The sequence below is a fragment of the Penicillium brevicompactum genome (genome assembly GCF_028827555.1).
Source record: "Penicillium brevicompactum strain IBT 35665 chromosome Unknown utg000005l_segment0_segment0, whole genome shotgun sequence".
NCBI classification, from domain to species: domain Eukaryota; kingdom Fungi; phylum Ascomycota; class Eurotiomycetes; order Eurotiales; family Aspergillaceae; genus Penicillium; species Penicillium brevicompactum.
The window spans coordinates 1,243,881-1,266,729 of NW_026623208.1; the positions used below are offsets into that span (position 1 = coordinate 1,243,881).

The 22,849-nt window shown below is 50.1% G+C and overlaps 8 protein-coding genes across 8 annotated transcripts; 7 read left to right on the forward strand and 1 right to left on the reverse strand.

The window, feature by feature from the left end:
- Positions 1–757: 757 nt before the first annotated feature.
- N7506_006290 (choline/carnitine O-acyltransferase) lies at positions 758–3,413 on the forward strand (the record flags this gene model as incomplete). The annotated part of the gene is made up of 4 exons (XM_056955583.1): positions 758–1,160; positions 1,212–1,241; positions 1,299–3,230; positions 3,289–3,413. The coding sequence occupies 4 exons, from the start codon at positions 758–760 to the stop codon at positions 3,411–3,413; spliced, it is 2,490 nt and encodes an 829-aa protein (XP_056809917.1).
- Positions 3,414–3,938: 525 nt separating this feature from the next.
- On the forward strand, positions 3,939–6,404 carry N7506_006291 (putative succinyl-CoA synthetase subunit alpha; the record flags this gene model as incomplete). Its single annotated transcript, XM_056955584.1, has 9 exons — positions 3,939–4,095; positions 4,153–4,274; positions 4,331–4,474; positions 4,528–4,910; positions 4,971–5,181; positions 5,228–5,835; positions 5,882–5,913; positions 5,973–6,265; positions 6,318–6,404. 9 exons carry the CDS (start codon positions 3,939–3,941, stop codon positions 6,402–6,404), a joined length of 2,037 nt encoding a protein of 678 aa, XP_056809918.1.
- Positions 6,405–6,911: 507 nt separating this feature from the next.
- On the forward strand, positions 6,912–7,454 carry N7506_006292 (uncharacterized protein; the record flags this gene model as incomplete). The annotated part of the gene is made up of 1 exon (XM_056955585.1): positions 6,912–7,454. One exon carries the CDS (start codon positions 6,912–6,914, stop codon positions 7,452–7,454), a length of 543 nt encoding a protein of 180 aa, XP_056809919.1.
- Positions 7,455–8,013: 559 nt separating this feature from the next.
- N7506_006293 (SUMO family protein SMT3) lies at positions 8,014–8,343 on the reverse strand (the record flags this gene model as incomplete). The annotated part of the gene is made up of 2 exons (XM_056955586.1): positions 8,014–8,076; positions 8,140–8,343. 2 exons carry the CDS (start codon positions 8,341–8,343, stop codon positions 8,014–8,016), a joined length of 267 nt encoding a protein of 88 aa, XP_056809920.1.
- A 1,249-nt stretch (positions 8,344–9,592) lies between these two features.
- N7506_006294 (nucleoporin Nup84/Nup107 family protein) lies at positions 9,593–12,978 on the forward strand (the record flags this gene model as incomplete). The annotated part of the gene is made up of 6 exons (XM_056955587.1): positions 9,593–9,640; positions 9,691–9,940; positions 9,991–12,012; positions 12,063–12,378; positions 12,427–12,554; positions 12,608–12,978. 6 exons carry the CDS (start codon positions 9,593–9,595, stop codon positions 12,976–12,978), a joined length of 3,135 nt encoding a protein of 1,044 aa, XP_056809921.1.
- A 1,608-nt stretch (positions 12,979–14,586) lies between these two features.
- Positions 14,587–18,780, forward strand: pmcA (putative P-type calcium ATPase; the record flags this gene model as incomplete). The annotated part of the gene is made up of 1 exon (XM_056955588.1): positions 14,587–18,780. One exon carries the CDS (start codon positions 14,587–14,589, stop codon positions 18,778–18,780), a length of 4,194 nt encoding a protein of 1,397 aa, XP_056809922.1.
- Positions 18,781–19,462: 682 nt separating this feature from the next.
- Positions 19,463–20,169, forward strand: N7506_006296 (uncharacterized protein; the record flags this gene model as incomplete). Its single annotated transcript, XM_056955589.1, has 5 exons — positions 19,463–19,487; positions 19,563–19,633; positions 19,708–19,779; positions 19,850–19,945; positions 20,005–20,169. The coding sequence occupies 5 exons, from the start codon at positions 19,463–19,465 to the stop codon at positions 20,167–20,169; spliced, it is 429 nt and encodes a 142-aa protein (XP_056809923.1).
- An 853-nt stretch (positions 20,170–21,022) lies between these two features.
- N7506_006297 (ankyrin repeat domain-containing protein) lies at positions 21,023–22,700 on the forward strand (the record flags this gene model as incomplete). Its single annotated transcript, XM_056955590.1, has 2 exons — positions 21,023–21,711; positions 21,770–22,700. 2 exons carry the CDS (start codon positions 21,023–21,025, stop codon positions 22,698–22,700), a joined length of 1,620 nt encoding a protein of 539 aa, XP_056809924.1.
- Between the last annotated feature and the right edge of the window lie 149 nt (positions 22,701–22,849).

Genomic DNA, 22,849 nt, shown 5'->3' on the forward strand with positions numbered 1-22,849 from the left:
AGTAGCGTGCCAGGTGCAGGGTTCGTCAGATTGAGATTAAGTGAGTTACTCCGTACTAGCCGGACCCATACCCCGTTCCGCCCTATCGGTTCCCCCGTCTCCTGCGGGGAGAATGAGGGGCACTTGAACAGACACGCCTGTTCTCAATGATGCCTATATTGAACTCGGTCTGGATGCAAGCTTGAATCTCTGTCTGTCAAAACAGTCAGTCTGTTGATATTCAGCTAGCTACTTCTCTGGCCGGGTCATTTTGTTCAATGAAAATCATCTGACATCTGACAGCCGCAGCCCAAGTCATCCGTTTCTCCGGCGCTATCATTCCGTTCTTCCTCTGTTAGTACCACCCGGACAAACCACCTGCATTTCGGCTTTGAAAATCATTTGCCCTTGCACTGTTCCTGTAAGTCCTTTTCTCCATTATTATCGAGGTCCGTTCCCCCTTAGGCCCGAGGCTGGTCTTGGCTGTCGAGCTCTACAATCCCAATACACTTATTATTCTTCTGTCTCCTTTCTGTCTTTGTGAACTTCACTTCTTGCTTTGGAATCATAACAACGCTTCTTATTTTTCAACTACGCCTTCGGCATTTCTGTTGTCTTGTCTCTTGTCCACCTGTTCGATGCACATGACATAGTCTCAATGCCATCTTACTGCCTACAAGACTGCCACTACTTCTATCGCACTGCTTTGCGCCTCTTGTCTATTCCCACTGCCCTCGCCAGTCGTTACGCCTGATTTACACTGGGAATAATATCTAACATGTCCTACTCTTCGATGGCAGTGCGATTTTTCACTGCTCCTAAACCGCTCGGTGCTGCTATGGACGACCACAGCAAACAGTCCGGTGCCGAGTCTCAAGGCCAGACGGTCATGAGACCGAATGTGTCAACCAAGCAGCCATCTTCCGAGGTTGCCGCTCCTCACACCCCACTCAAGCAGGGCTTGACCTTCGCAAATCAAGAATCGTTGCCTAAGCTGCCTATTCCTGATCTAGAGGATACATGTCGCCGGCATTTGGATGCCCTGCAGGCTTTACAAAGCCCCCGGGAACATGAAGACACTAAGGCTGCCGTTCGTGACTTTTTGAAGAATGATGGTCCTCTTCTGCAAGAACGATTGAAGACTTATGCTGGATCTAAAACCAGTTACATCGAGCAATTTTGTGAGTCTTTAGCAAGTCAGACGAGAACCCTTGGCAACTAACTCTTGTCAGGGTACGATTCTTATTTGAATTTTGATAATCGTAAGTTAATTTCCCGGTCTGGTAGAGTCTTGTCATAATCTAATCTCAAACTTCCAGCCGTCGTTCTGAACCTCAACCCGTTCTTCCTTTTGGAAGATGATCCAACTCCCGCCAGAAACCACCAAGTGACTCGAGCTGCATCACTGGTGATTTCGGCTTTGGCATTTGTTCGAGCAGTGCGTCGGGAGGAGCTGCCTCCCGATACTGTTCGAGGAACACCACTTTGCATGTATCAATATTCGCGACTATTTGGTACCGCACGTCTGCCAACCGAGAATGGTTGTGTTATCAGCCAAGATCCTTCGGCCAAACACATGGTTGTCATGTGTCGTGGTCAATTCTATTGGTTCGATGTTCTGGATGACAACAGCGATCTCATCATGAGTGAAAAGGACATTTCACTCAATCTGCAGGTCATCATCGAAGACGCTGCACAAACACCAATTCACCATGCGGCCAAGGGTGCACTGGGTGTGCTTAGTACGGAAAACCGGAAAGTCTGGTCCGGGCTACGGGATATCATGACCAAGGACTCCAGATCTAACAACGCTGAATGCTTGAACATCGTTGATACCGCTCTGTTTGTTTTGTGTTTGGATGATACAGAGCCTTCTACTACCGCTGAACTATGTGCAAACATGCTTTGTGGCACGAGCGAAGTGATCAAGGGCGTTCAGGTTGGAACTTGTACCAACCGTTGGTATGACAAGCTGCAGATTATTGTCTGCAAGAACGGTAGCGCGGGTATCAACTTTGAGCACACTGGCGTGGACGGACATACGGTACTCCGTTTTGCCAGCGATGTGTATACCGACACCATTCTCCGCTTTGCGAAGACCATCAATGGCCAAGCTCCAAGTCTATGGGCAACGAGCAGCCCCGACCCAGCCAAGCGCGACCCAAGCAGCTTCGGCAATGTCAGCACAACACCCCGCAAATTAGAGTGGGACATGACACCAGAGCTCAACATTGCGCTTCGCTTTGCTGAATCTCATCTTTCTGATCTCCTCTATCAACATGAATTCCAGGTTCTCGATTTCGAAGGCTTCGGAAAGAACTTCATCACCTCGATGGGCTTTTCGCCAGACGCTTTTGTGCAAATGGCTTTCCAAGCTGCCTACTACGGTCTCTATGGGCGATTGGAGAACACTTATGAGCCAGCAATGACAAAAATGTTTTTGCACGGCCGCACCGAGGCGGTTCGCACTGTAACGCAAGAGTGCATGGACTTCGTCACGGCTTTCTGGGGTGAGAACGCTGCCGAGCAGAAGGTAGACGCTCTTAGAGCCGCAACTCAAAAGCATACCGCAGCCACCAAAGACTGCTCAAAGGGCCAGGGTCAAGACCGTCATCTTTATGCTCTTTACTGCCTCTGGCAACGCTCCTTCGACGATGGCTTCTTCCCCGAAACAAGCTCAACGGGCGGCTACTCCAGCCCTGGCGAGGCCTCTCAGACACAAAGCCAAGGTCCCGAGTCACCAAGACTCTCCTCTTCCCCCTCAGATGACGGTCTGTACTCACCCGGCAGTGCACGCGCTTATCGCACAACCGCTCCAACGCCAGCAATCTTCGCCGACGCAGGCTGGGACAAGATCAACAACACAATTCTCTCAACTTCCAACTGCGGAAACCCCTGCCTTCGTCACTTCGGATTCGGTCCCACGTCCGCAGACGGTTTTGGAATCGGATATATCATCAAGGACGACTCGATCTCTTTCTGTGCTTCATCGAAACATAGACAAACGGGCCGTCTGATGCATACGCTTGAACAGTACTTGTTCGAAATCCGCAAGCTGTTGCGTACAACGAATCGCAAGACAACGAGCCCGCGAACCAGCCGCGCCCGTGAGACCGAGGCTCTCGCGGAGACTTTGCAATCTGAGAACCATCGTCGGGGACGTATTGTTCGTGGTGGGGGTATGGGTGGTGCTGATACACCTACTTCTGCGGCGGAGAGCTCTTATATTGAAGATGATGGCATGGGAGGATGTAAGTTGTTCCTTGAATGTCTTTCAACTTTTCTATGTGTGACTAACATCGTTTTCAGATGGCTTCTTCGATGCCGGAATGCTGCTTCATGCTCTCAAGGGACTTGGTGCGGATCGTGAGTCGCGAGAGAAACCTGCTAAGAGAAGGTTTGTTGGGAAGAAACTTCATCTCAATGAATATTGATGGAGTTGGTCTATATGGGTTTGATCTATCGTGGAATCTCTAGCCATATACCCGCCTACCTTAAGATCTCATTAATTCCATTGTTGCGAGCTAGCAGTGTCCACTTGATTGAACAATTCCATCATACTTGTCCTCTACATTACTTTGTATGATATCACTCGTAGATTCATCTATCTAGAGTGGCTTGATCTAGTCAAAGGTGGTCCAAAACTAATGTGATAATCGGATTCCTACACATGACCTACCTAACTCATCTCTTGTCCTGGTGAAATTACTGCAATATTTGCGCCTTCAAGCCCTGTGGAGAGTATGCGAAATCATGTACGGGGTAAGAGAGAATATGAACCATCCCCGTCCCTCGGCAAATGTGGGGAAAGCTCCAGGGCTCCGACTCCGGATTAGCCGACTTGGGATAAAGCCTTCTTACACTCCTCCAGGGCTGCGAAGCGCTCAAATTGTACATATTGTAAGCCTTGGAAGCTTGCAACTGATTCCAGTTGCAATCTACATTCACCCACCGCATACATGACCATTCATGCTTTACCAAAGCGGGCGCCCCGGAAATTGCGGGCGCCCTTGACCCGGCGCTTCACTACCAGCCCCCGCACCGCCAGCTACGCGGACACATTGCCGAACCTCAAAATTGGCGCTCATACTAGGGTTTTATTCCAGGGATTTACAGGTGAGCAATGGTTCATTTCAATTGACTTTGTGTGTATGGAATATTGACCCTCTGCAGGGCGACAAGCTACTGCCAATGTCCAAGAGTCGCTTGCATGGGGTACTAAGATTGTTGGTGGTGTCAAGCCCGGTGTAGAAGGCGAGCATTTGGGCTTACCCGTGTTTCCATCTGTAAAAGCGGTACGAAAGACATCAATGATCGATTCACTGATAAAATTACTGACCATCGAATCCAGGCTCAAGAAAAAGCCAAGCCTGATGCTTCTGCCATCTACGTTCCCGGAAATCAAACCGCTCAGGCCATTGAAGAAGCCATTGAGGCCGAGATTCCACTCGTCGTCGCTGTGGCAGAACATGTACCGATTCATGACCTCCTTCGAGTATGGCCTGATCTTCTTCGATCGACGTCATTGTATCGACTAACATCTGACAGATTCACTCCATGCTCCAAACTCAGTCAAAGACCCGCTTGGTTGGCGCAAATTGCCCGGGTATTATATCGGCTATTGGAAAGTGCCGGATCGGCTTCCAACCACTACCCTGCTTTGCGCCTGGTAACGTAGGTATTGTCGCTAAGTCTGGCACGCTCAGTTACGAAACTGTGGCATCGACTACCCGAGCTGGACTCGGTCAGAGTCTTTGCATCAGTATGGGTGGAGATGTGTTGGCTGGTACCAACTTTGTTGATGCTCTGAACATCTTTGAACATGATCCCGAGACCGAGGGTATCATCTTGGTAGGTGAAATCGGTGGCACGGCTGAAATGGATGCTGCGGCGTGGATTCAAGATTATCGGAGGAGGACCGCGGATCCCAAGTATGACATACTCTTCATATCTTGAATATTGTGCTTGACAAGGATGCTGACCTTCCACAGACCGATTATGGCCCTTGTTGGTGGGTTGGAGGCACCACCCGGTCGAATGATGGGACACGCCGGTGCTTGGGCTGCGCCTGGGGAGCCAGATGCGGAGACCAAGTACAAAGCGCTGGAGCGCGCTGGGGCTGTGATGGTCAATCACCCAGAGAAGTTTGGCGATGGGATGAAAGCTCTCTTGGGTAGCGGGTCTACCCGCCCGGGCACGAATGTGAGTCTCTCATGGGCATAATGGGAGATGTATTGACGTATCACAGCCGATTTCCGGACTGAACACACACAAGAGAAGCTTCCATACCATGAGGCGGGTCAATCTTCCCTCAAGACAGAGAAAAACAACCGGACAAACTCGCAGTCTGTACATCAAGCAGTTCCAGGCATTTGACATCCTTGAGCACAAGGGTGTTTCTGTCCGCCCATCACCTTCTAGCTCTGATGTTTCGGTGTCGATTACTGTTGATCGAACTGCGTTGTCTCCGTGTATAATTGCTTCGCCGACTTCGGAGTTTGGCTCTGCTCAATCGCGGAAGTTTCCCTTCCCATACACCCAGTCCACGTTTGAGGGAACATCGGTAGTTGCTGCTGCCGCCTCACACCTAGGTCTCGTAACGTCAATCCACGGCGAACTTGCAAGCTTTCTGCAAGCTCTCTGGGAGATTTATAAGGAAAAAGAGGCATTCGTGCTAGAGACGCAAGTTGGTCTCACAGCAGCCGGCTCCCTCGAGGTCCATGGTGCACGTTTTGGATTTGACGATGCTGCATTCCGCAGCTCCGGTCGCCAGCAGGACATTCACAAACTTCGAAACACTGCCGAGGAAGTACCGGAGGAAGTCGAGGCTGAGAAAGACGGGATCGTATATGTCAAGTAGGTGAAACCATATTCTTGTTAGACTGTTTGCTAACAAACACAGACTTGAAGGTGAAGGCAGCGTGGGAACACTAGGTATCCAACCATTCCATGAAGCTCCTCTCCAATCCACACACAGCTAACATATGTCGCAGTCAATGGAGCCGGTCTTGCCATGAACACAGTCGACGCACTCACAATACACGGTGGACAATGCGCCAATTTCCTTGATACCGGTGGCAAGGCTACATCGGAGACCGTCAAGTCGTCATTCCGTGTCATCTGCTCTGATAAGCGGGTGAAGGCCATCTTCGTCAATATTTTTGGTGGTTTGACGCGCTGTGATATGATTGCCGAGGGTATCATACTGGCGTTCCGGGATCTGCAGATGAAGGTGCCCGTGGTTGTGCGGCTGCGTGGCACCAATGAAGAGCTTGGCCAGAAAATGGTACGTTGTCAGTTTCCGATGTTGGAGGCTCTGTTACTGATTTGAAAATTAGATTGCGGAAAGTGGTCTTCCATTGCATGCTTTTGATGGATTTGAGGAGGCTGCGAAGAAGGTTATCGCGTTGGCCAATAGTCAGTAGACCAGCTCATGGGTTCATATGGCTCCCTGTATATATTTTTAGTCGCTCTTAAGGAAACTTAGACGTTTTAACTCTTAGACGCCATTGCTTCCCTTTGGGGTAATATTTCGTGTGCTTCAAAAAAACCGGTTGTTTCCAAAGTTGCAAGGTTGGTAGAATTGAGACCTCGGTATATATCCAATGCCAACCACATGCCCGCAAACCGCCATGTCGAGAATAGTCCCACTTGTGGACCTGTTAACCTGTTCAGAACCGAACAAGTTTAAATGCTACCTAATTTTAGTAGGTTCACATATAAAGACAAAAACAATCAATGTGCGACATTTCGAGGATTGATGCCTGACTATCCTGAGGCCAAAGGTGGTCCCAGAACGGTCTAGCCCAACCTTTTTCTCCACGATCGACCAGGGATGTCACGCACTGACGACATTAGTTCTATTTCGGGCCTTTGTATATATTTCTCCTTTGTTTCCTTCTGAATATCTTGAATTCCACCCCCTATCAACCATGTCTGACCCAAGCGCCGAGCTCCAAACCACCCTCCGCAACCTATCGATAGGTGAAAAGGGCCCGGTGCAAGACGTCCGGCGGCCAAGCACAAAGAACTCCTCACCCGCCTCCAAGTCCAAGAAGGTTGAAAAGCCAGTGGCGGATTCCTGGGAAGACGAAGCAGATCTCTCAGCTTCGGACCCCGAAGACACTCCCCGCGAAGGGTCTGCCGTCCTCTCACCAACATTGAGCGCAGAGGGACCACTGGATCCCCCGCCTACACCAATCTCTCCACAAACCTCCAACCCGTGGGGCGGTAGAGCTGCTTCTCCTGCGACGCAGGCCGGACCTGCGCGTCGTCCAGAGAAGCAGACTGCAGTTGCGGGTCGGTTGATTGCCGGAGCGCTCGGAATCCGTGCGCCGAAGCGGACCGAGGAGCAACGAGCTTATGATCGTTCTGTCAAGGAACAGGAGATCCGGAGGCGAAACAGGGAGCGCGAGGAACAGGCCAAGGCGAAGGCTGAGGAGGAGAAGTTGAAGGCGGCTGTCTGGGACAGTTAGAGTTTTGACGTGGCGTTTTGTGTCTTCGGATGATGTATATATTCATGTTAAATAACAGCCCTGGTGCATGACATGACGAGTGCCTGCTTGAGGGGCGGGGAATGGAAGGCGCAACGAATGGCTAGACGTGAGCCTTGGTTTGACTTTTGGAGAACTTCTATGGCAACATGAAATGGCCTATATAATTAGCTATATTTGATGATTGCTTAATTTTGGACTCAATTGACGGTCCCCACATGAGTATGCTAGCCACTATCGAGTCAGGCCTATTTTTATGGATGTAATGTACCATAGAGAGCACGGAAAAAGGGAAGCGAGATGGCTAAAGCAGCACCGGCAAGTCTCAAGCAAAGACCGGGTGACTTTTGTTGAATTCGTTAAGTTCATGAGGAAAAGAGTATGGACGCCACATCGCCCTATCGCGCTATCCACCGAAAGACGCCATGATAATCTATTCACCGACCCAGGGATTTCCATCGACCCTCAAATTATTACCCGTGTCGCATCGTTTGTCTTGGCAACACAATGTGGTGGGGTTTCAGCGTCCGGAGTCGGTAGTTCAGCAAGAACCTCCGATCTGCTCCTGGTGGACTTCGAGGGTGTCACCGTCCTGCATATCGAGCTGATTATCAAAGTTAGCTTCGGGCATTCAACGACCAAGACAGAACAAATCGACGAGACGTACAGTGTCTGGTGAGTCCTCGGGACGAACACGAGTTCCGTCAAACAAGAAGCGAACGGTCGAGGGTTGCTTTCCCTGGCGCTCACAGAATGCGTCCATGAGCTTCTTCAGTTGGGTGGAGCGCTTGATCTTGAAGAAGACCTCGTTGTTGTTATCTGTCACCTTAATGTTAAGGTGCTCGGTGGGGGCCGTTTCCTTGTCGGACATGATGAAAGTCGCGTCTGTGTGGTGTTAGGCGATCGTTGTTCAGGCTAGGAAAGAACAGCGCCTTACAAAGCTGAGAATTTGGGAACCTTTTGAGGTGTTTTGGAGTCAAGTCTGGCCGAGGAAGTCAGTTACGGCTGAAAAACAGTATGGCTCATGGAAGATCACCGCAAGTAGGATGCAAGACTTACTAAGACGTGTAAAGTAGCGCGGGAGGTTGTAATGGTGAAGTTGGAAGAGAGAAGAGATTCCAGATCGGCGGCAGAATAGCAACTCGCCCCACGGTCTGAAGGCGGAGAATCTATAATGCGTTTGTACGGCTGCTTCTATCGGTTTCGTCACTTCCCATCCACTTCAGATATACGTTTTTTATAAATATTTCTTGCATTATGGTATGAATGCTCTCAAAATACTCCGTGACTACAGACTAAGAGAAACCAGGGGAATCTAAAGCAGGATCTGTCACACGAGCAGCCTTGCAAACCACGAGCTGTATGTCTCCCTGAAGCATTATGTAGACTCAATGCAAGCCCAAACTGCGCGTCAGGACTTTACTAACAAATGGCAGTGTGCAATTCAAGGTATTTCCCTTTCTTGGCCCACCTGCCTGAGCAAGTCCTGACCTAGGCCAGATTGTCTGAACAAAAACTCATTCAACGAGGACAAATGCCAGGCACAAATTGATGCCTTGTACGAATGCTGCAATGCCTTTTATCAAGAACAAGGCGACCAAGCGTCCACTCTCACTTGCCCAAAAGCCAACCTGTTGCGACTTAAGATGAAGCAACGAGCGCAAGCGGCTGAGAAATAGAAGATTTGGGAGGTCATGTCGACATGTCAAGCTCCAAAGATCCTCCAAGTCAGAGATTTTACAAGTTTTACGTGACCCATCCTTGGAAAAGGGAATGTCACAATTCCTTTGCGGTCTGAGTTTCCATGTGGAGGAAACCAGGCTAATTGAAGAACTGCATTTTATTATAAGACAATCTTGAGCACGCAAGGAGGCCTCATGGACCTGTACGAAAATTGAGCTTTCGTACCGAGACTCTAATGAAAGCCTATAGACATTAGAGAAGAAAAGAAAAAGAAGGAGAGAAGGGCGCGGGTGAAAATTCGTTGAAATAGCTTTTCGCTCTGCCGCTAGTCTGTTTTCGGGTTAGCGTGGCGCGCCAGCCAAATGAGACAAACACAACTTATTCCTCAAAGCTCTCCCTCTCTGCCTCTCCTACCAAGTCATTGCGCCAACTTCATCATGGCCCCGCTCACTCGCTCGGCTGCTGGGACAAGCCTCTTTACACCGGTAAGCACCTTCTGGCTCATATTTTATTGCTGCGCTAACTTCGGATGCAGGCTGCCCAGCCACCGAGACACACAGAGATCATCAATGTTGATGACGAAGATGACGAACAACAATCTTTGGAGAATGAAGAAATAAACGGAGATGGACAATCCTATGAAAGCCAGTCTGAAGATCAAGACGAGACAATGGACGAGGGTATGGATGGCGTGAATGGCGAACCCGCATCGGAGACTGGGTCTGAGGTTTCTGTTCAAGAAAGCGTGGAGCAATCTAATTTCAGTTTAAGCAACAAGGGCCAAGGTTGGTAGAAGCCTTTTAGCGCGCAGTTTGCATTTGCTAATATGCCTTAGACACTCCGCTGTTTACAGCTGCAGGTGCCCAGGAAGCTTTACACCCCCTTCGCCGAACTGCCGATCGAGTCACCCGTCAAATCGAAGCTTTCGCGGACAAGCTCGATCAGTTCAAGCGCCAAAATTCAACCGATGAGTTCAACAGCGCCCAGGCTGCCTACAAGCTTGTGGAGAGTTACCGGGATCTCGCGAACAATGCCATCAAAGAAATCCAAAAGCAGCAGGTCCTCGACCGTGCCAAGTCAGGTTTCCGCTCAAGTGGAACACAGGAGGAAAAGAGCACCGAGGAAATTCGACGATTGCAGCTCGAGTCTGATACCTGGCGCCTTCTGCTCAACCTGATTAGCATCGACGACCCTTCCAGCCGGGCCCGTTACAAGGCCGGACAGCAGACTGCTTTCCAGGAGCTCCACCGCTACTCAACCGATCGCGAGATTTGGGAGCAGTTCCTGAACGCCGATCAGTATGGCCTTGAGTGCGTGATTGCCATGCGCTGGCTGGAGGAGACCTCTAAAACCGGAGACCAAGATATTGACCTGCTGATTGCAACGATGGAGAATCAGTCACAGCGGGGCGATGGACTGTGGGCACATGGCTGGCTTTACACCAAAGAGGCCATCAAGGGCCACAAGAGATTGCGCGCTTGGCCTCAGCCTCTTGAGCCTAACGACCCCGGAATTTCGCGCTCGCTTCTGAGCAAGGACGAGCAGAAGCCACTGATCACACAACTCGATCCCGATGCCGTCACTCGACAGAACCATACTCTGGAAACGCAAGATCAATCATTTGAGCTTGCGACCTGGGCCACATGCTGGAAGATGTTGCGACAGGGCGAGAACTGGACCAAGATTCGCGAATGGGCCGAAAACCACTTGGAAGGATGGAGAGCTGTCAGCTTGTGTGGCTCCAGTGTGGACCCCAAGTCAGCGAGCACTCAATATCCAGCCGATGACGGTCACACGCGTTTGATGAACAGCCGAGCCCAGGACTCCTGGCGTAGCGCCTGTTCTTCTCTGACACGCAACAAGAACGTGAACGATTTCCAGTGTGCAGTCTATGCACTGCTTGCCGGTGAGACTGAAGCTGCAGCAAACGTCTGTCGCGGCTGGGACGACTATCTTTACGTGTTCTTCAACCGTGTTGTGCTTTCGCGCTACCAAGGGTTCTGCCGACAATTCCAGCGCAAGCTCAGTCACTCTCCCACCACACCTGTGACATTCAAGCCTGAGCCGGCTGGACATGCGGAGCTCCAAAAATATTTGGTTTTCCTCAAGGGCAACAAGCGGGTCAGTGGAGAAACGCGCAATCCATTCCGCAACATGCAGGCTGCGATCCTCAGCCAAGGCTACGACTCTTTCTTCCCAGCTCTGGCCCATGCTGTCTCAGATGTCAGCGCCGCAAAGTCTGGGAACACCTCCATCGTCCCAGTGCTCCCTCACAAAGCAGTCGATGAATCATACTTCATCGCGGCCGACGACCCAGAAGCTCTCAAAATTGCCGCTCATGTCTATGTTGTGGCCAGTGCTCGAGGTTATGCTCGCGCAGATTCTCATTTTATTGAGACAGCGTCGGTTATCGTGGCTGGACATATTGCCAACCTCGAAGACAGGGGCTTGTTCCATCTTATCCCTCTTTACGCGTCTCTTCTGCCTACATCAATGTGTCACAGTGTCTTGGCCAAGATCCTTATTGACATCCTAGACCCCGAGGAGAAGAGACAGCAAGTCCAGCTCGCAAACAAGTATCACATCGACATAAACACCGTTCTCGATGTCCAATGGGCTTGGGTCAAGGAGAAGGTTTCCGCGGTCGATCACTCCCGAGGCATCACTGGGTACTCGAGAATGTCTCGCCGCTCCGATGGCTCCAAGCATTTGGTATCGCCGAAGCCCGATCTTATTGGTGTTTCTGTTAGCGAAGAAGATGACAAGATGATTCGCAGTCTGGAATGGCTTCGAGTCACAGATGGTCAATGGGATAAGATCTGTGACCTCGGCACTTGGCTCTATCGCAAATTCATGGGTAGGCTTTGCATTCCCCCTTGACGCAATCACAAGCTAACCTTTTTCTAGTTGCTGATAAGCTTGCCGCTGCTCGCGAGCTGAGTTTCCGTATGCGGACGGCTGATATCTCCATCGAGAAGTTCGGTAGTGATATCATTTCCATGCCTCCGCAGGACCTCGGGTACCCCGAGGCGACAACCCCAACTAGCCCGACAAAATCTAAGAGAAACAGCCTCCACCTCCACCGCCGTAGCACTTCTGGGTCGAACAACATCGGTCTCCTCTCAGCTTACAACCAGTGTCAGGCGATGCGGGATCTGGAGAGCTTGATTCTTGGCCTCGACGCGGTGGAAGCATTTGCCATTATTCACGAACAGAGGTCCAAGTACGTCGAATCCCAAATGCGTATCAGCACGAGTATTAACCGATATAGGACTAAACGCCGACGGGACTCTGGCACCCTCAAGGTTATGGGGCAAGAATTGGAGGAATGTGTTGGAGTCTTGGAAGACTGGATTGCAGCAGTCACGGACGAAGATTGGCTTCTCAAATCCCCCGATCGTAAGTGAACCCGAAAGTGTGATCAAAGTGCTTGTACTGACCATTTCGTGCAGCCGAGGAGGAGAAGGACTTCGCACACATCCGCACAACCTACATTCCCGAGCTCGTGCTTGACTATCACAATGCGATGTACTTCGCCAGCTACTGTCTTGAGAGGAACGACCTCTTGACCCAGTGCATGGTCACATCCATTTGGGTTGCCAACTACCAGCACATCACTCTCGCCTTCACTCAGGCGCAGCGGATGGCTGAACTCATGGAGGTGCTGGCGTTGTCGAGCAAAGCGTTGGTCATTCGCAACACCAGCTCACCCAAGAGCTCCAAGGATGAAATGATCCAAGAAGTGAAGATTTGGGATGTTGAGGTCACCGAGGATGAGAAGAAGCGAATTGGGCTCACATCGGCGTACGACCCGGCGATTTAAATGGCGATTTCATGTACATTAGCATCGGGTTAGGATGTGTTTTGGATATTTCTTTTTTTCTCCAAAGGCGACGGTTGATATGAACGAAACTGGGTCAAATGGAGGGTGGCTAGGTATCTTTTCCAACTACACTACATGTCTATAAGACATTCACAACATCTGTGTGCTCAAATATGGAGTACGAGCAATTTCCAAAGTTCCTGGCTGTAGACTATAAAATGACTGGTTATGTGTGTTCCCGCAGTCCAATTCAAGGGGTCCTTACGGAGTATCCTCAGCTCAGCCACAAAATCACCGCGGTGCCCAAAGCCGAAGCGTGGAATTTGCATTGAAGTCGGGGTAAGCGCCTGATCTGCAGGAAGGAGATCAGCGTTCTGCATTGTGCATTTCGCATTTCGTCGCACAGGTCACTTTTTAATGGAATAAAGTCAAAAAGACAAGCTCAAACAGCCAATAATTTAAGAAACCTTGGAACCTTGGAATTGGGACGGGCTGTTTAGCAACTTGGCAACTTGGCAGGAGTAGTACGGAGTAGTTTTCAGGGAATTAAGTCCAGAACCACGTCTATTACGGAGTACAAGGTACGGAGCACTTTTCACGGGCAGAGAGACGCCACACATTACGCAAGTCAACTATATCGACTGCAACCTTTGAGCGCACTACGGAGTATCATACTTGTCATTGTACCATTCAACGTGGGGATAATTACTCCGTAGCATAATCTACGATAGAGAACGGACACGAGCTAACTCATATAGGGGAACGTCGGGGACATCCATGCATAGTGATAGATGCAAGTGGCAAACGCCATGGATGTGCTGGGCTAATGGGGTGCTGGGGATTGACTAGTTTGCGGTGAGGCCTCAATTGGGCAAGGTTGTGCTGTCATATTTGAATGTCCGATTTCTTTGTAGAACTACTCCGTACTCCGTACCTAGGCGAGGGTTAAGATTGTCTCTCAAAGCAAGGATGGAGAAATTAGGTTAAAGTAGGGTTGGAGTATGAAAGGTATAGAATGTAACATAACTACACGTCAAGGAAAGAGAATTCAAAGAGCAAGTATAGAGTAGTATAGAGCGTCACTACATAACTTTATCCTACCTTATGCGCTTGACAAGTTTACCAGCAGTTCTGAAGGAAATCGATATTCAACGTAATTTATCACTAATCATCTCCCATCATCTCCCCTATTCGTCCAAATCTGGGGCCTGTCATTTCTTGGCGGAGGCAGTGCAAAAATCACCGAGCTGTTGTTTGCGGTATTTGAGCTGAGACCTTGCAGGAATTGGAAGGGAAGGACTGCGGAAACCTGGAGGGAATGAGCTTGAATAATAATTTATTGCCGTAAGCAGCGAGACGAGAAGGAAGCCAGCAGAAGAGCAGAAGAGCAGAAAACAGAAAAAAAGGGCGCATTGGGGCTGTGCTTGTATAGAGTGGAGCCATGATGCGCGGGAGTGGAATACGAAACTTAAGTTCTCGACTCTCTGTGGACCGGAAGGGGTTTCTCTTTTGACGTCTATAATCTCAATTACTCACTCCTTTCTGTACATGGAGTTTTTTCCTGGGTCTTTATGAACCATTTACTACGCGTGTCGCGCGTTTGGGATCATGTCCGACTCACCTACACCCCTGCGCCGAGAGCGCGCGCCAACTATCACCATTGATACATCCGCCGTGAATTCCCCAGAGACCTCAAATCCTCCAGTGCTATCCGACAACTCGGTCTCGCCATTCGCCGATACTCATGACAATGGCGCTTCGCCCACAGAGATACGGTCGACCGGCTCCATACGCTCTAACGGCTCCTCCGAGGCCCGAGACAGGGAGGATCGACCCTTATCACCACACAACGTCTCTTCGCCCACCAAAGTCCCCGAGACGCATTCGAATTTCCTCTCCGTCCCCGGAACTCGGTCCCGAGGCAACTCCCTAGAGTCGGAGGATACCAGCCAAACATCTTCCACGTACGGTGGCGAGACCTATGTGACCTCAGCATCGCACGGATCCAGATCCGACCTGACCAAAAATGTCTTTGTGGACGACGAGGAGGCCCTGACTCCGGATCCTGGTCGCGAATCGGAGTTTGAGGTTGAGGATAACAAGTTCGCCTTCTCGCCGGGCCAGCTCAACAAGCTGCTCAACCCGAAGAGCTTCGGGGCATTCCGTGCGCTGGGTGGCTTGCGAGGTCTGGAAAAGGGTCTTCGGACCAATGTCCGAAGTGGATTAAGTGTGGATGAGAACGTTCTCGATGGGACTGTCGGCTTTGACGATGCAGTGAACACGACTAGTATACCCAAATCTGTATCCCCGGCCCCCTCGCCGACTACCGAGGGCTCTCTCAAAGAACCCCATGACGACTTCACCGATCGCCGACGAGTCTACGGCGATAACAAACTTCCAGAAAGGAAGTTGAAGACTATCTGGGAGCTCGCTTGGATCGCATACAATGATAAAGTGTTGATTCTGTTGACTGTGGCGGCTGTCATTTCCCTCGCTGTCGGAATTCCCCAATCGCTTCATCCAGCGAATCCAGATGAGCCAGGAGTCGAATGGGTCGAAGGATTGGCAATTTTGGTGGCCATCATCATCGTTGTTACTGTGGGTGCAGCGAATGACTGGCAAAAGGAACGGCAATTCGCGAAACTGAACAAAAAGAAAGAGAACCGACAAGTGAAAGTGAAGCGATCCGGTCGCACAGAGGAGATCAATATTCACGATGTTTTGGTCGGCGATGTCATGCTTTTGGAACCCGGTGACTTGGTCCCAGTCGATGGAATCTTGATCGAAGGTCACGACCTCAAGTGCGACGAATCCTCAGCAACTGGCGAGTCTGATGTTCTCCGGAAGACTCCTGGCGACGAGGTTTATCGCACAATCGAACAACAGGAAGATTTGAAGAAGATGGATCCTTTCATTATCTCCGGCGCCAAGGTCTCTGAGGGCGTTGGCACTTTCTTGGTTACCGCTACTGGTATGCACGCTACATTTGGTCGCACCATGATGTCTCTCCAGGAGGAGGGTGAAACGACACCCTTGCAAACCAAACTTAATGTATTGGCCGAGTACATTGCGAAGCTCGGTCTTGCCTCTGGCTTGTTGCTATTTGTGGTTCTGTTCATCAAGTTCCTTGCTCGCCTTCACAATATCGAAGGTGGTGCAGACGCCAAGGGACAGGATTTCCTGCAAATTTTCATTGTTGCTGTTACTATCGTTGTCGTCGCAGTGCCTGAGGGTCTGCCGCTGGCCGTCACACTTGCTCTCGCCTTTGCAACGACACGAATGATCAAAGATAACAATCTCGTTCGGTACCTGAAAGCTTGCGAAACCATGGGAAATGCCACTACGATTTGTTCCGACAAGACTGGAACATTAACGGAGAATAAAATGACTGCGGTAGCTGCGACGCTAGGTACAACTTCGCGCTTCGGAAAATACTCTGGTGTATCGGCCGACGACCAAACCGAAATACCCCCTTCCGAATTCGTCTCTACGCTCTCGCCATCTGTGAAAGATCTCTTGCTTCAATCGATTGTCTTCAACTCCACTGCATTCGAAGGGGAATCCGATGGTGTCAAGACATACATTGGATCCAAGACAGAGACCGCTCTCTTGACGTTCGCCCGGGACCACCTCGGAATGGGACCCCTGAGCGAAGCCAAGGCCAACGGTGAACTCGCGCAGATGTATCCATTTGATTCTGGACGCAAATGCATGGCAGTCGTTCTCAAGCTGGAGAATGGAAAGTACCGAATGCTCGTCAAGGGTGCTGCGGAGATTCTAGTTTCAAAGTCTACACGCATCATCCGTGATCCCACGGGTGAGCTATCCGAGGCTCCTCTCTCCGATGAAAACAGAAGCTCTCTGGACACCATCATGGTCAACTACGCATCCCGCTCTCTTCGCTGCATCGCCCTCAGCTACCGTGACTTTGAGCAATGGCCACCACGAGGCGCCCCGATCTCGGAAACCGATCGCAACCAGGCAGTCTTCGAACCAATTTTCAAGGACATGACAATGTTGGGTATCTACGGTATCCAGGATCCGGTGAGAGCTGGTGTTGCCGAGGCGGTCTACGCTTGTCAACGCGCTGGAGTTTTCGTGCGCATGGTGACTGGTGATAACATCAACACTGCCAAGGCTATTGCCCAGGAGTGTGGTATTTACACACCCGGTGGTATCGCCATCGAAGGTCCCAAGTTCCGCAAGCTGAGTTCCCGTCAAATGAATCAAATCATTCCCAGACTTCAGGTCATCGCGCGGTCCAGCCCCGATGACAAGAAGATTTTGGTGAACCAGTTGAAGAAGCTTGGCGAGACTGTTGCCGTTACTGGAGATGGTACCAACGATGCTCAGGCCCTGAAGAATGCCGATGTTGGTTTTGCTATGGGTATTGCTGGTACCGAGGTTGCCAAGGAGGCATCTGATATTATTCTTATGGATGACAACTTCTCGTCTATTGTCAAGGCTATGGCATGGGGTCGTACCGTCTGCGATGCCGTGAAGAAGTTCCTTCAATTCCAAATCACTGTCAACATTACCGCTGTCGTTCTTACCTTTGTCTCTGCTGTTGCCAGCGATGATGAGGACTCTGTCCTCAGTGCCGTCCAGCTGCTGTGGGTCAACCTGATCATGGATACCTTCGCCGCTCTCGCCTTGGCCACCGATCCTCCTACGCATACTGTGCTCGACCGCAGACCCGAATCAAAATCCGATCCGCTCATTACATTGACCATGTGGAAGATGATTATTGGACAATCTATCTATCAGCTCGTCGTCACTTTTGTTCTGAACTTCGCTGGGAACAAGATCTTCACCTGGGATCATGAACACATGCAAACTGTGGTTTTCAACACCTTCGTCTTCATGCAGATCTTCAACCAGTACAATTCCCGTCGTATTGACAACAAGCTCAATATCATGGAGGGAATCTGGAGAAACAAGTGGTTCATTGGTATTCAGCTCATTATTATCGGAGGCCAAGTCCTGATCATCTTTGTCGGTGGTGCTGCTTTCTCTGTCAAGCGCCTTGACCAGGGCTCCCAATGGGCTGTCAGTCTTGTTCTCGGAGCGATCTCAGTCCCAATTGCCGTGATCATTCGCTTGATCCCCGACGAATTCGTCAGCAGACTTATTCCAAACTTCTGGTCACGCGAAAAGAGCCCTGAGCTCGTCATCTCCGACGAAGACCGCAACTACGAATGGAACCCGGCCCTCGAAGAGATCCGCGACCAACTCGCTTTCATCAAGCGCGTTCGCGGCGGCCGCCTCCGTCACATCCGCCACAAGCTCCAGCACCCACAAGAACTCCTCCCCCGATCCCGCAGCGGCTCTCGTTCCCGCGATTCCTCCTCCCCACCGACACCAAACGAGGAGAACGAAAATAGCGACAGCCCAACTCCCCAACCCATGACCCCAGAGTCCCGCTCCCGACGCAACACACGCTCCCGCTCAAACTCGGCCTTCGGTCCTGCCGCTGCAATGGCAGGAATCGTCGCCGGCAGTATTGCCGGTTGGTCTCCTATCGAGCGCGGCCACGGTGAAGCAGACTCAATCACATTCCCTACAACCGGCGGGCCCTACAGTGGCTTAGATCGCGAGCAAGGCATCGAAGTCCACCCTGACACCGCGGCCGACGAGCGTATCTTGAGCGATTATTCCGCAAATTCCAAGACGCCGCCGAGTCAGAACCCGGATCTCATTCCGTTCTTCGAACATGCGCCTTCTGAGCGCGCGCCCTCTAGTCGTGGTCGTCGCTCTTTGTCGCAGCGCTCGAGATCAAGTCTCAGCCAGTCCCACGTCTAAATACCCTTTTTTTCTTCTTCGTCCTCTACCGGCTAGTTCCGGGCACATATTATCTAATCCCTTTTTTTGGTTTCCTTTTTCCTTTGGATTTGTTTCTTTTCCCGGGCTCAATGCTCTGTTTCCTGTCTGGAATGACTGGCGCAGTTTGGACATTTTGCATCACCTCGCCTTGACTTTTGGGGGTTCCATACAATCATTTGCATCTTGGGTTTGGCCTTTGGACAGTTTGGCGCTTACTAGGCGCCTTCCAGCATCTCTTTTTCTCTCTTTTTTCTTTGTGGTTCAAACCAAAAAATACTCTCAAGATACCTTTTCTAACTTGTTTGAGCCTAATTCAGTTATTGTCTCTGGACATGGTGCTTTTCTTCCACTTCGTAGACGTCTTGTTGTTTTCTTGCCTGCTCGGCTCTGATTAATGCCTATGCTTGTCTTTGTAGAGGACCGCTAGTCATTCTCATTACTTCTCGGCATGACTCTGACTCTGAGGTAGAGCTTTGGGACGTTGGCTTCCGTGTGAGACTGAGCTCTCTTCTTTCCTTCTCTCCTCTCCCTCTATCTCACCTTCTATCATCTCACCTTCTTTCTCACCTCATCTCGTCCGTCTCACAAGCAGTTTTGCAGGAGACTATCAAACTTTGCAATACGCCTTATCAGCTTCCATCTAAGCCTGCGACAGGTCAGAATGTCGCTCCTCACAGTCAATGCAGGTATGCAGTCTGAAATCACATCCCATGCAACTCCAATACGACCATCGCGTTTTGACTGACAACCCGTCTACCCAGAGAGTCTCATCCACCGCTTCTTCGACAACCTGCACACAACCGAAGAGATAAGCAGCCTGGACAACCTCTTTGTAAGTCTTGGACACGGACTGTTGGCCAAAATGGGCCCAGGGAGTCTACGGTCACTAGACTGACTCTCCAACAGGACCACAAGTCAATGGCGACTCTCAACCGGCTTGATTTCAGAGGTGTCTCTGATATCACTTCAGCGTTGCAAGTGAGCATAACTTCGCGGTGATCACTTGACATTATGGAGCATCCATGTCTAATACTGGCTACACTACTAGATATTCACCACTGAAGAGTCAAAATGGCAGATCGATCGCTTCATGCACATACCAAATCATCTCTGCATATTAACAACCGTTATGGGACGCTCGCAGGTTAGTAGGCCCCAACATCAGGCTATCAACTGGCTTATTGCTGACAACGAGTGCAACAGTTTCACGCCACGAGTGGCGGAACACCTTTCAATGCTGGTTTCTTCCTGGAGCCTGTCCATCGACACTCCGACAGATTGATGATTCGCGAGCTGCTCCTCATGTACGACTCGCGGATTGATATTGGTTATTATGGTTATGATCCGGCCTTGCAAAGACGGGAGTAATCACCTGCCTTCCGATGAATACGCTGCCCGTGTTTGCATATGACTGCCCGACTCGAGTACAAGTCACTCTGAAATGAATCTTTGGATGCCCACCGTCTCTTGTGCTTATTCCATGTAATTATAATTATCTAAATATCCAAGCATTGAGCTCAGAAACTCGACCTGATCTCCGATTCACTGCTTTAGACCCCAGAAAGCTCGCTAACTAGTGGTAGCTCAGATTTGCAAGCCCCACCGCTGAGAGAAAAGTTTGGCACTGGTAAAGTCGATATGCGATTGAGGCAATCCAGCTAAGTGCCAATGTCTCACTATGCTCTACGGGGGTGTATAGCGCCCAAGGGTCGGAAAATGTTTGAGATAGCTACGTGAGGATACCTGGTGGTAACTTCGGAGTACTTTCTCGACTAGTTACTATGACACCTGCGATACTCTAAGAAATTATCATCTCAGGTTTTAAGACTCTTCTTGTCCAGTTTTTTTCATGTCTTTTTTCATATCCTTTTTCGTATCTTCTTTTGATTATTCATTCTAAGGTTTCAAGTTATTTTTTTTAATAAAAGTAGTAGATAATAAGAGATCGTATAGTTAAGAAATAAAAATACATCCAGAATATTTTAATCTATGATCACAAGATATCTGAGCTGATTGGAATAGCTTCACTAACACCAACCTGAAAATTCCCATTTGGTAGAAAGCCGTCGACAGCGCGGTCTGCCCAGGTGTATCCCACACATTTTCTGTTAAAAAAGGGTTGGCATTATGAACATTGTTTTCGGACCCACGCTGGATGAGTCCACATCCGAACTCTTTTATTTGGGGCTTCCTTTCTTTTCACCCTTCCCTCAAAATCAGAATGTCTTACGAACTCCCTCCATGGGAGGAACCGATCTTGATCGCAGCCGTAAGCGGACAGGTTGCGGTAGTAAAGGCAGAATTAGAGAATGGCAAAGACGTGAACTATCGCGATATGGAACACCGACGAACCTGCCTGTTCTGGGCTGTCGAAAAGGGAGACGAAGATCTTGTGCGCCTTCTCCTTGAATGGTCTGCTCAAGTCGATGCTCTAGATGGCCATGGTCGGACACCCTTGCCACAGGCAGTGGAGAATGGAAATGAAGCTGTCGTCGAGCAACTCCTGGAAGCAAAAGCTGATCCCAATTCTTTCGATCATGCTGGCAGTGTGCCGTTGGTAATCGCCGCTCGTGAAGGGTTTACACCCATCATCAGATCCTTGCTGAAGGCCGGCGCGAACCCTGATGCTCGGGACTGGCGCTTTGGTCGTACTGCACTGTCATATGCAGCGAGAAAGGGGCACGAGGATATCGTGAAATTATTGCTGGACAACAATGCCGCTATTGATCTGGAGGATGAGTGTGGTCGAAGTCCTCTCGCTTGGGCTGCTATGAAAGGCCATGCGAATGTGGTGGAACAATTGGTGGCCCGAAATGCCAACGCAGAGACGGAAAATGACACCGGCGAAACACCATTCTCATTAGCAATGGAGGGCGGCCATGATGCCGTCGTCAAGATCCTAACGGGGAGGTCCGTTCAGGATATCGAGAACGATCTGGCCTCTCGTCCTCCCTCTGTGAAACTTCAGCTTGCGGGAATTATTCAAGACCGTCAAACCTGAGTACGATCTCACTCATCCCAACGACGGTGAAATATTGATGTGGGCTATCGAGAATGATCGTGAGGAAGATATCCAGCTCCTCATTGAGCAAGGTGCAGACCTCGATCATCGGCACGAGAATGGAATGACGCAACTTTCATGGGCTGCACGAAAGGGTCTGCTCGACTTGGTGAAACTCATATTGGAATCCAATGCCAACCCGGATTCCGCAGATATGTCAGGTCGAACTCCTCTCATTGAAGCCGCAGAAAGCGGACACGCCGACGTGGTCCAGATTCTGATTGAGAAAGAGGTTGACCTGGAACACAAAGATGAGGATGATATGACACCCTTACTGTGGGCAGCCTGCAACGACCATGATACAGTTGTTTCCATGCTTTTAAACGCCGGGGCAGATCTCAATGCCGAGGACAATAATTCGCGGACGCCAATTGTTTATGCGGCCGAAAACGGAAATCAATCAATAGTCTCGCTGCTGCTTGACAAAGGCGCATCACCGGACGATGGGCTAGAAGATTCGCCTCTAATGAACGCTATAAGCGAGCGCAATAAGGCTCTTGTGAAATTGCTGCTGGATAAAAAGGCGGATCCTTACTCTGAATTGTATGATATCTGCGAGTATCCACCTCCTTCACATGCAGCAACACAGGGCGATGAGGAAATCTTGAAGTTGCTGTTAGGAGCGAGGTCAGCAACAAATGAAACAAGGCAGGATCATATGCGGAGGGCTCTAATTGCTGCTTGTGAAGAGGGAGAGACCAAGATGGTCAAACTGCTACTTGATCAACATTCATTGGAGGGCATGGAGATTGATGTGGATTCGAGCCCATTGGAGAGGGCAGAGTCCGAAGGCTATGATGATATTGTCAGTCTTTTACGGCCTTACTACCAGGCCTAGCAATATCATGCGTGTGTTGCATTCAATTCCTAGTGCTGTTATCGTTGGCCTGGTATCTTATTCCCTAACACTGGTATAGCCATGGCCTCCCAAGCGAAGCTCTCCTTGGGTCGTACATCATCAAACAAACAACCGTATTCACTCATCGC